Below are 12783 nucleotides of genomic sequence, written 5' to 3' on the forward strand. Positions count from 1 at the left end.
GTGTTGAAGTGTTGACAAAGGATCCAACCTCTCTCTGAAGCTTTTCAACTGTCTTCTCCAATTGCCTTCTCTCATCCTCCATTTCATTCTTTGCTTTCTTTAAAAGATCTTTCTGAACTGTTTCTGTTTTAAGTCTTTCATTTAATTCCTGATACTCCTGTGATCGCTTGTTGAGATTTCTCTGTAAAATGAGAAAAATATTAAACAGCTAAAATTACTCATTATTTTAAGGGTTATTGCACGCGCAAATTAAGTGCCAATGCAGAATATGCTCATGTTTGAACTAAGGCTGGGTTATGTGCTACCTGTACATCACAAAGAAATTACTTGCAGGTGTTACTGCCTTTTATACACATTACCACAAGTTGTGGGTTTTAGTAGGGTGTAGCCAATTAAACTTACATCATGCAATATTGTGCACTTAGCGAACTAGAGCGGATATAACGCATCTGATAAAACCTGGCATTGAAGCTGCAGAGAGTCAGTATTACACAGAAAAGCAAATGAGATGCAAAATTGCACAAGGAGGCCTTGTTCTCTCTGGTCAACCTCAGGAATCAGCATACTTTGGTGCACTGATTGAAGACTGGGACAAGGAGCAACGAGGAGCAGGAGAGGGTGGTCGGGGAGATCAGGATATATCAGAGCTGCATCAGGAGAAGCTATCTGTACTCCACAAAATGGTTATATTAGATAAGACAGAACTACAGTACGTGGACCTCACAGAGGAGGTCTGTGTGTGTGGAGGCAATGGGCAGGATTTTCATTGGGCCGTGGAGTTGGGATTGGAGGCGTGCGGGGGGTTAAAATCCCGAAATCAGGGGTCTCGACCCCATCCCGCACCCAAACCCGCCTCCATGCCAGTTTCAAAGGAGGCGGGTACCCGCCTACCCGAGGCGGGAAGGGATTAGTGCCAATTAACTGCCTGGTAACAGGTAGTTAACAGGCAGTTTTTAGCCTAATCCCTATTTTTAAGGTTGAAGTGTGGGATTCCCGACGGCTCCAAACCACGCCAAGTTAGAGGAGGCGGGCCGTCGGGTTGAAGGACTTGGAGGGGTCGAGATGTTGGTGTTCAGGTGAGTGGTGTGTGCATGAGTGCAAAGGTAAGTGTGTTTGGTGTGTCTAAAGTGATTAAATAAGTTTTACATACCTTTTCTTACCTTTTCAGCCTTCCTTCCTTTAGGTCCCGGGAGTCCCTCATCTCACCGGCACAGAAAGCAGAATGGCTGCGAACTGTCAAAAGTGACAGCCTTCAGCTTTCTGTGCAGGAGAGATTTCTAACTGAGTCTGTGGAGAAGGACTCATGTTAGAAGTAAGACCGTCAGTGTTTGACAGCTTCAAACAGCTGTGAAATGCTGATATTTCATCTGTCAAAACCTCTTGATAGATGAAATTTCAGTCTGTGACATCACCTGTTGCCGGGTGGCCCTTAATTGGCCTGCTGAGCCCACTGGGCGGGCTCAACAAGGTCAATCAAGGGAAAATCGCGTGGATTGGCCGCATCTCGATGGAGGCGGGACTACAACCCCGAAAGTTGTCGTCCCGCCTCCAACATGAAAATCCCACCCAATGTCTCAGTAGAGAGGATTTCTCACAGATGTGACACATAATTGGTTGTCAGTGTAATCATTATCCCCAGAAGCTAATTCACTGCTCCTTCATTATATCTACAGTATAAGGGCACTGTTGCTGAATCTTGCCTTCCTTTGACAAAATCTTTGCTCCACTGCTAACACTTTTCTTTAGTCATAGATGAATTACCAGAAAACATGTACTTTAAGCTGCTTTTACACTGGACGAGATCAGTGCTAGTGCCGCCCATCTCAAAGTACAACTCTCATCCGTTTGTGATGCCTGGAGCCTCTGATCCACATTCCGAAGTTAAAATTTCCAGTTTTAGGCTGACAGCCCATGTTGCGTGATTGAATCGCATAAAGCCTATTCAAACACTGATCCTGCGAGTCCTATTCCAAATCCCTGGAGAGGCGGTGTGGCGGGATGAGGCCAGCTGTTGTGCGTTTTCGCTCGCTTGTTAAAAATTTAAACGTTGCTCGAGCATCGGACGTGTCCTGTACTTGCACAATGATCCCCTTCCTCCTCATAAACATCAACAGTTTGGAGTCCAGTTTCCTGACTCTCTCACACAGCCCCAAAACCAGAGTCTCTATTTTGGGTTCCAACAAAAACAACTTGTATTTATACAGCGCTTTAAACATAGTAAAACGTCCCAAGGTGCTTCACAGGAGAGTTATCAAACACAATTTGACACCGAGCCACATAAGAAGATATTAGGACAGGTGATCAAAAGTTTGGTCAACGAGGTAGGTTTTAAGGAGCGTCTTAAAGGAGGCGAGAAAGGTAGAGAGGCAGAGAGGTTTAGGGAGTGAATTCCAGAGCTTGGGTCCTAGGCAGCTGAAGGCACAGGTGCCAATGGTGGAGTGATTAAAATCAGAGATGCGAAAGAGGCCAGAATCGGAGGAGTGCAGAGATCTAGGAGGGCTGTAGGAGGTTACAGAGATAGGGAGCAGCGAGGCCATGGAGTGATTTGAAAACAAGGATGAGAATTTTAAAATATAGGCATTGCCCAACCGGGAGCCAATGTAGGTCAGCGAGCACAGGGTTGATGGGTGAATGGGACTTGGTGCAAATTAGAAAACGGGCAGCAGAGTTTTAGATGAACTCAAGTGTACGGAGGGTGCAAGGTGGGAGGCCGGCCAGAAGAACATTGAAATAGTCAAGTCTAGAGATAACCAAGGCATGATGAGAGTTTCAGCAGCGGATGAGCAGAAGCAGGGACGGAGACGGGCAATGTTAGAGGTGGAAGTAGCTGGTCTTGATGATGGAGAGGAATACAAGGTCGGAAGCTCAGTTCAGGGTCAAACAGGACGCCAAGGTCGCGAATACTCTGGTTCAGCCTTAGACAGTGGCCAGGGAGAGGGATGGAACCGGTGGCTAGGGAACAGACTTTGTGGCAGTGACCGAAGACAATGGCTTTGGTTTTCCCAATACTCCACCAAAAGAGGTAGTTATGGACTCTGCCGCTCCAGGCTGCAATGTAAATATAAAATGGGCTTCTTGCTAATAATAAGCCATGTCCTTTGGCCACCTAACTGACTGAAGTGCTCATGCCTACTCTGTATAATCCAGCAAAGTGGTTTTGGGATCACTGTCTTATATGGACAGTCCCCAGCTAAATAGTCACAAACAGCAACTTTAAACTGTACACAAGCTCAGTTGTTCTAAGACAAATGCAGTTCATAGGATTACATCGGATGTACGGCACAGAAACAGGCCATTCGGCCCAACCAGTCCATGCCGGCGTTTATGCTCCACTCGAGCCTCCTTCCGTCTTTCCTCATCTAACTGAATCAGCATAAGCCTCCATTCCCTTCTCCCTCATATGCTTGTCTAGCCTCCTCTTAAATGCATCGATACTATTTGCCTCAACTACTCCCTGTGGTAGCGAGTTCCACATTCTCACCACTCTCTGGGTAAAGAAGTTTCTTCTGAATTCCCTATTTGAATTCTTGGTGACTATCTTATATTGATGGCCTCTAGTTATGCTCTTCCCCACAAGTGGAAACACTCTCTGTATCCACTCTATCAAAACCTTTCATAATTTTGAAGACCTCTATTAGCTCACCCCTCAGCCTTCTCTTTTCAAGAGAAAAGAGACCCAGCCTGTTCATCCTTTCCTGATAGGTATACCCTTGCATTTATGGTATCATCCTTGTAAATCTTCTCTGCACCCTCTCCAGTGCCTCGATATCCTTTTTATAATATGGTGACCAGAATTGTGCGCAGTACTCCAAGTGTGGTCTAACCAAGGTTCGATACAAGTTTAGCATAACTCCCCTACTTTTCAATTCTATCCCTCTAGAAATAAACCCTAGTGCCTGGTTTGCTTTTTTTATGCCCTTGTTAACCTGTGTTGCTACTTGTAGTGATTTGTGTATTTGTACTCTGAGGTCCCTTTGTTCCTCTGCCCCACCCAGACTCGCACCCTCCAAGTAATGTGACCTCCCTATTCTTCCTACCAAAATGTAATACCTCACATTTATCTGCGTTGAATTTCTTTTGCCAATTATATGCCCATTCTGCAAGTTTATTAATGTCTTCCTGTAATTTGTTGCAGTCCTCCTTAGTATTAACTATCCTCCCAATTTGGTGTCATCTGCAAATTTAGAAATTGTGTTTTTGATTCCAAGGTTTAAATTGTCAATATAAATTGTGAACAACAGTGGTCCCAGCAGTGGTCCTTGTGGAACACCATTACTCACCTTCCTGCCACTGTGAATAGCTACCCTTTACCCCTACTCTCTGCTTTCTGTCTTGAAGCCAGCTAGCTATCCATTCTGCTACTTGTCCCCGACCTTATTCATTAGTCTATTATGTGGTACCTTATCGAAGGCCTTTTGAAAATCTAGATAAATTACATCTACTGCATTACCCTTGACTATTCTCTCTGTTACTGCTTTAAAAAATTCGAAGAGGTTAGTCAAGCAAGACTTTCCCTTTTGAAATCCATGCTGACTATTCCTTATTATATTTCTGGCTTCTAGATGTTCTTCTATTTTTTCCTTTAGTAGGGATTCTATTATTTTTCCTACCACCAATGTTAAGCTGACTGGTCTATAGTTCCCTGGACATGTTCTATCTCCCTTCTTAAATATAGGTATTAAGTTAGCTATCTGCCAGTCCTCTGCACTATACCTTTTTCGAATGAATGATTAAATATGTGTAGTAATGTCTCTGCTATCTCTTCCCTAGAATGCTCCAGTGTAGGAGCATTCCTTGAGCAACGCTCCTACATTGCTCAGAGTTAGTTTTGCAGAACCACTTCAGGAAGAAGTTCTATAATATAAATATGCTATAAAACTAGTCACTAATTAACCAGTAGCTTTTACAAGTATTGTATTTGAATAGGTAGCAATACTGTGGTGAGTCATACTTATACGCTAAAGTATTTCCCATAAACATTGTGCGATAAGCCTGTAGTGTCCGTGTGTAGATAAAGACACTGAAGACAGGAGTTGGTTCATAGGTATTTACTAAGCAAGTCTGGGGGGGGGGGGGGGTTTCTGAAGGATATACACAATACACAGGCTTATATAGCCCAAGTGGCAATTACCGGCATTACGCACACCTGGGGCTCTTAAAGGCACATACACCACAATTCCTCCCCTTCTAGCTAACTAGTACATCATATTTTAAGTAATTATTAATTACATGTTATATGCAAAATAATATACATTGCTGTATTAATTAATTATAAGTTAGTCTCTCAGGAGGCTTCCTGACTCGGTCCCGATAACGCCTCGGGGGTGTAGTAGGTTCTTCTGGCAAGGCTGATTCGGCTTGAAGGCCAGTGTCGGGTTCATTGGGCTCCAGTATCACCAGATCGGAGGTAGATATGGGTATCTCTACTTCATCGTTAGATGTATAGAGTGGTGGTGTAGGTTGTCCCTTTTCGGATGACTTGATGATTTGGTCAGCATGGCGCCTTATTATGCTGTCTCCGATGTCCACGGTATACATCAGTGGTCCTAATCGTGTGCAGATAGTTCCAGGCTGCCATTTCTCGGTACGGTAGTCCCGGGCCAAAACCGGTTGGCCTATCTGGAAGGCCCTAGTTGGCCTTTCATTCATGCCCTGAAACTGCCGGTTCTCCACGTCCCTTCGGATGTTGGGCTTGACCAAATCCAGCCGGCATCTTAGGTTTCTATTGTAGAACATCATGGCGGGAGTTTGGTTAGTAACCATATGCGTTGCATTCCTATATGCAAATAAGAAGTTATCCACCTTGTGCTGAAGTTTTATGTCTTCATTACCCATGGCCTTGATGGCCTTCTTGAAGGTCTGGACAAACCTTTCAGCCAATCCATTGGTGGCGGGATGGTATGGGGCGGACGTGTAGTGCTTTACCCCATTGTTCTTTAAGAACTTTCTGAATTCTTCGGACACAAATTGCGGTCCATTATCAGAACATATCTGCTCCGGCAGCCCATTCGTGGCAAATATGGTCCTTAATACTGTGATGGTTTTTTCCGTGGTGGTGGAGGACATCTTTATTACCTCCGGCCACTTGGAGTGTGCATCAACTGCAATTAAGAACATTGAGTCCATAAATGGACCAGCAAAGTCGATGTGCACCCTTTGCCAGGGAGATGAGGGCCACTCCCATGGATGTAGAGGGGCCTGTGGCGGAGCATTTTGGACCTTCTGGCATCCTAGGTAGCTCTTGGTCATGTCTTCGATGTCTCCATCGATACCTGGCCACCATACAAACGCCCTAGCTAGGTTCTTCATTTTCACTCCACCCAGATGCCCCTCGTGAAGCTCCTTTAGCACTTTATCCTGGAGTTTGGGTGGAATCACCACTCTGGATCCACACATCAAGGTTCCTCGGCACACTGACAGCTGTTCTCTTCTTTGCGAGAATGCTGGCAACAGTGGTTCGCCATGTGCTGGCCATCCCTTCACTGTTAAATCGTAGACCCGTGAGAGAGTAGGGTCATTTCTTGTCTCCCTTTCAATGGCAGAATTTGTCACCGGTAGACATTCCACTATGGTAGAGTGGAATATCTCTACTGGGTCTACTGTAGGTGCCTCTTCTATCGTTGGCAACGGTAGGCGTGATAAACCGTCAGCATTCCCATGCTGTTTTGACCCTTTGTATTCAATGTTGTATTGGTGTGCCCCTAGAAAAAGGGACCACCTCTGTAGTCTTTGTGCCGTCATAATGGGGACACCTTTTTTAGGGTTGAATATGGAGATGAGGGGTTGATGGTCAGTCAGCAAGGTAAATTTTTGTCCGTGTAGGTAATGGTTGAATTTCTTCACTCCCCATACCAGGCTGAGTGCTTCCCTGTCTATCTGGGCATAGTTACGCTCAGCTGAGTTCAACGAGCGTGACGCAAAAGCTATCGGCCGTTCCGAGCCATCAGGGAATCTATGGGACAATACCGCTCCTATGCCGTAAGGGGATGCATCGCACGCCAGTCTGATTGGTAGTGATGGGTTGTAATGAGCCAAAATTTTCTCGGATGTGATTAAGTCTTTACATTTATGGAAGGCACGTTTACAGTCTTCGTTCCATTTCCAAATCACTCCTGTCTGTAGAAGATCATTAAGAGGGTGTAGAATAGTTGATAAGTTCGGTAAAAATTTATGATAGTAATTTATTAATCCCAGGAATGACCTTAATTGTGAAACATTTTCAGGTGCTGGGGCTTTTATAACTGCTTCAATTTTTTCAGGTGACTTATGCAACCCTTCCTTATTAATTATGTGGCCACAATATGATATCTGATTTTGGAAAAATTCGCACTTGGGGCGATTTGCTCGTAGGCCCCGTTCTTTCAGCCTAGTGAGCATCTGCTCCAAATTGGCAAGGTGCTCGTTGTCGTTTTCTCCTGTTATAAGGATGTTGTCTAGGTAGCATTGAGTCCCCGGAATCCCTTGCAGGACTTGCTCCATAGCTCTTTACCAGATAGCTGGGGCTGATGCTATTCTAAAAACCAGTCGATTGTACTGGTATAGGCCTTTGTGTGTGTTTATTGAGAGATACTTTTTAGAGGTCTCCTCAACCTCCATCTGTAGATATGCCTGTGCCAAGTCAATTTTTGTGAAACGTTTCCCTCCGGATAGTGAGGCGAAAATATCTTCTATCCTCGGAAGAGGATACTGTACCGTGTGTAGGACCGGGTTTACAGTCACCTTAAAGTCCCCACAGATGCGAATTTTTTTCTGTTCCTCAGAGTTATTTTTCAATGTTTTTTTCATGACTGGAACGATGGGTGTTGCCCATTCGCTCCAATCTATTTTGGATAATACGCCTGCCTTTTCCAAATTCTTCAGCTCTGCCTCGACTGCCGGACGTATTGCGTATGGCACCGGTCTTGCCTTAAAATTTTTTGGAATTGCTGTATCTTCCACTTTTATTGAGGCGGTGATGCCTTTCAAGGTTCCTAGTTTCTCTTGAAACACTTCTTTGGCGTTGGCCAAGATGTCTTTTAATCGTTCAGGTATGATGTCATCACTGTTTTTTTCCTTACTGGTCACCGTCAGTGCCTGAATGGAGTGCCAGTCTAAACGTATCTTCCTTATTCATTCACGTCCCAACAACGGTGGACCACCATCTTGTAGAATGTATAAATACAACTTTTGTATTTCTTTGCCGTTGCATACCACAGGCACCCTTATTTTTCCTTTGGGGTAGACTTTCTGCCCCGTATATGTTTTTAAGATAATGGATGTGTCTTTTAGAGGTATATGCGAAAATAGCCTCTCGTAATCTCGTTGATTTATTACGGTTAGAGCTGATCCTGTATCTAGCTCCATTTTAACTGGGGACCCTGCTATTGTGAGGGTAACCCAAATGGTTTGGTAATCCTCTTTGGCAAGTACATTATGTAATTTGAGACAGCTTAGTCTCTTGTTTCCGGAGTCGCTATCGCTATTCTGGTCTTCGGAGCTATTGTCCGTCATCATTTGTACCTTCCTGTACTTTTCTTTATTGATTTTTTGTTTTCTGTCAGTGGATTTATTTTGTCCAGATTGGCATACCCGTGCAATGTGTCCAATCTTACCACATTGCCTGCATGCTTTGCCCTTGAACCAGCAGTCCCTCTGGTTATGGGTGGATCTGCCGCAGCGATAACATCTTCCGAACTCCTGTGTCATTTTATGGGTGCCGAAGTCCTGTGTCTCTTGTTGTATCTCTGCAGCTCCTTTTGCTGCTGCTTCGTATGATACAGCCATACTGAAAGCTTTGTCCAATGTTAAATCTTTTTCAGAAAGCAGTCTTTTTTGTGTTCCTTCACTTAAGAGACCGCAAACAAATTTGTCTCGAAGATAATCCGATAGTCCTGCTCCGAATTGGCAGTACTTTGATAGCTTTCTTAATTCGGTTAGGTAATCAGCGTTACTTTCATTCTTGTGTTGATTTCTCTTGAAGAACTTGAATCGTTCCGCTATCAGCAGCGGTGTTGGGTTTAAATGCTCCTGCAGGGTATCAACAATTTCTTTAAAAGTCTTGTCCTTTGGTTTGGCTGGAGTGACTAAATTTCGTAACAGCCCGTTTGTCTTCGCGCCCATTAAGTTCAGAAGTACTGAAGCTTTTTTTCATCTGTTATTCCATTTGCAGTGCAATAAACCTCTACTCTTTCCACGTATGTGGTCCAATCTTCTATTTCGCCATCAAAAGCCTCAATATTACCAGATTTAGGCATTTCAGAAAAGATATGGCACTTCCCGCGCTTTTTTTTTCTTTTTCTGTCTGTAGCAACGATATGGCGCTTCCCGCGCTTTCCCGCCGCTGCTACCGATAACAACGCTGTTTTACTGTGGTTTCCGTTTATTCACTGTTGGAGACTCGTTCCCGACGGAGGTCTAAACGCTGACCTGCTTGCCGCGCCGGCCGTCTCTCGAGTGCACCCTCCCAGTCCGTTATTGCTTGCCTCCGATTTCGCTGCCTGTCTCAGCTGTAGAGCCCGCCGCTGGAGCTCCAGCCTGACGCCCAGGAAGGATTAGCGCAGTACCTGTCACCAGCTTGGCCAGCTGGTGAAACCACAGTTTCTCTTACTTCCTTGAGTCTTCTGGACGCTGGAGGAATTGATGTCCTTGAGGTGCTGCCGAATTGCAGGTAAGTCCGTTTCCACTTCGTCGCCACTGTAGTGTCCGTGTGTAGATAAAGATACTGAAGACAGGAGTTGGTTCATAGGTATTTACTAAGCAAGTCTGGGGGGGGGGGGGGGGGGTTTCTAAAGGATATACACAATACACAGGCTTATATAGCCCAAGTGGCAATTACCGGCATTACGCACACCTGGGGCTCTTAAAGGCACATACACCACAATTGCTCTTAAAGGCACATACACCACAATTCCGATCTGTAAATATTTCTATTTGAGAGGAGAAATTCCAAATTTTGAAGTCAGTAGGGGGTCTGCTAGACACCCGCCAGTCAGGCCTCCCCGCTAGAAAAGACCACTGAATTACATTAATCATTAGGTGGGTTTTGTTATGATCAACATGTTTCCCAGTCATTGATGCTGATCCCAGTGTCAACGCAATTACAGATTCAGTAGTGGTCAGATAATTAGCACTGGGATTCACACCCAGGAGCAGGAAGGATACGAAGCCCTAATCAACATAATTGCCTTAATAGTTCTTTTCTGTCCAAAAGAACTGTCCATGGTAGATCTTCAATAGGCGGCTCGCAGACTTGGAAAATTAGAATTTCTCTTCTCAGATGGAGAAATTACATTTCTTTTTAAGTGTCTAGTAATTGTATAGTGGAATAATAAATATGAATGCCTCCCTCTGCTATTTTAGTGTCCATACCTATTACCCCACAGCGTAATATCAAGGCCAAGGCTTATGGGGATAACTTTACATTGAAAGCAATTCACTCTCAAGGATAGTCCTCCTTTAACTTGGTTTTATTTAATTTATTGGTGCACTGCTTGAAAACTCAGCTAAGTACCTGGACATCTTCCAGCCGGCTCTCCAAGGCTCTTTTTGCGAGTGAAATGTCCTGTTTCTGGTCTCCAATTTCTCTCAAGGCAGCTTCCAGCTGCTTCTTCTCATGCTGCAAAAGTTATAGTGGAAGAGTTTTTAAGTTTATCTCTGAATCGAAGTTTAATGAGACATAATGTTGCTATATTGGAATGCTGACACTCTCAACTCGGACACACAAGTTTGAATCTGTTGCAGATGGCACTTATGTTTCTCCAAAGCAGTAAGATTGCCAGGAAAGGGACCGTGACTAATGTAATCAAAACAGAAAATGCTGGAAATAATGTTTCACAGTGTCTTTGCAGCTGCATTACCTCCAGACGTGTGAGTTTATCCTTCAACCTTTTCTCTTCTATCTTCATGTTATAAATGATTTGATTGAGTTCATCAATTTCAGCCTGTAGTTGCACAATTTTTCTCTCCAGGGTCTCATTTTCATCCATGAGATGTTTCACGTGATCCTCCGCAGTGTTCTTTGCTTGTTTGGCTGCAATTTTTTCTTGCTCCAGTGCATTTTTGCTCTGTTAGAATCATATAGTAATAAAAGCTGAGAGATTTTACTATTTCATTAAGATTTCAACAGTAATACATAAATATAGAGACTTCTTGCTCAAGACAAAATATACACACACACACACACACAGTCACTCCCATTGAGCGCATTAAAACGACACAAAATGGCTCCTCCAATTGGTTAGTGGGTGAATGCACCACTGAACCATATAGACCAAGTTAGTCTCATTGGGTCTCAGTAATCCTGCGCTAAGGAAGAGGGAAAAGCAAGGTGTTGAGTTTTTAAAAAGGAATATATTAGTCTTTGAGCTTTACCATAGAAACCATGGCCCTGGGGTAGGAGGGCAAAAGTGGTTCATCCCTAGGAGGCCAGAATTTGGGACAGAACCCAGATCCACTGGATTTCCGTTTCATACATGCTGCGGACCAATTTTCAATCGGGAGAGGGGGTGGGCGAGACTCCACAAATCTGTTGAAAGCACTGGGATCATTCCCAGGAATCCCAGCCTGTACACCACCTGACAGATCCAATGGAAGTCACACCTGCTGAGAGTAGATGTAGGTTCCGTTGTGGGCCTAGTAAAGGCCCCAAATAGCTGAGGAAGGAATGATAAGCGATCTCAGAGGGGATTGATTACCTAATATGGCCACAACTTTTAAGCTCTGAACAGCAAGGCATTTTCTTTGAAATTAGAAATCTCCTCTTCAGTCCATAAAGGATCTCTGGTTCCCCCAATCACAGTGGCACGGTGCATCGCCGATTTCCCAGCACTTGTTCAGGAGAGGTGCCCCTACAGTACCACTGCAAGCATGGGCCATCTTCCCTGACTGTTTAAATGATCACGTCCCCAGGATCTGAGCTAAGGTCACCGCCCCTTGCTGTAGGTGGCCCAGAGTCCTACTCCTCTGCGCTTCCAGTGGAGAAGAGGCCAGGGAACATCTGGGTCTATGTTCCTTAGATAAGATCGGAGTTATCTGCATTTTTTATTGTAGTTTTTTTTTGTCATCAATAGCCACTTTCTCATTGATCATTTTGAGGTTGTGCAGGCTGACAGTTCATTACAGAATTATTCACTCCCCAATCCTTCCTTACATTTCTGCACCACAAACATTACATAAACCACCAGGGTTCCACATTGCATGCCTTCATCAGGAGTAAAACTTTCACCGCTCGTTGTAACTAGATAGGACTTGCAACAGATACAGTTGGTGAAGGAGGATTCTATCTGGTCAAAATGTCAATTGTAAGAATATATACTAAAAGGACTCAGATCAAAGTAGTTCACCAATGTTATCATACTCCAATCTGGCTTTTGAATCTAAAATTAACACTTAACATCTCTGTAAACTGGCACGTTTCTTTAAAGGAAAGTTAAACTCCTGCATGCTGATTTTTCTAGGGAAGAAAAGCTTCTTGACGGCGCATTATATATTACTTGACATACCTTCCTTGTGCATCAACTCTTTAGAAACACGGCAACAAATGGACAATGAAGACCCTTTGAACTAACAGTAATCTCTCTCAAAATGGGCAAAACTGGCTCCATAACAAACTACAAAATATGAGAAAGAATAGCTGATAAGCCAAAAAAAAGTTGATCACTTTCATGAAAGTTATTAATCTATGCCAATGTGACTATTGGTTCATTTTGCCTGTAACAAATCAAATAGGGATGGGAAACTGGTCACCCGATTAGTTTTGAAACCAATCAGGTAGAACCAAAAACACAGTTGTGTAGTGATCTAAAA

General features: G+C 44.0%; 1 protein-coding gene across 3 annotated transcripts in view; it reads right to left on the reverse strand.

The window, feature by feature from the left end:
* The window catches only part of cgnl1 (cingulin-like 1), a 151321-nt gene that overhangs the window by 50247 nt on the left and 88291 nt on the right, over nucleotides 1–12783 (reverse strand). For all 3 annotated transcript variants that reach the window (XM_085968723.1, XM_085968725.1, XM_085968726.1), the window contains exons 9-11: nucleotides 10836–11042; nucleotides 10490–10594; nucleotides 29–181 (exon numbers count right to left, since the gene is read on the reverse strand). In XM_085968723.1, the coding sequence (XP_085824849.1) occupies nucleotides 29–181; nucleotides 10490–10594; nucleotides 10836–11042 (465 nt within the window). The remainder of the gene's footprint in view (nucleotides 1–28; nucleotides 182–10489; nucleotides 10595–10835; nucleotides 11043–12783) is intronic.

Source organism: Somniosus microcephalus, chromosome 27, assembly GCF_052327205.1.
Source record: "Somniosus microcephalus isolate GS21.2 chromosome 27, FLI_Smic_1.0, whole genome shotgun sequence".
Classification (NCBI taxonomy): Eukaryota; Metazoa; Chordata; class Chondrichthyes; order Squaliformes; family Somniosidae; genus Somniosus; species Somniosus microcephalus.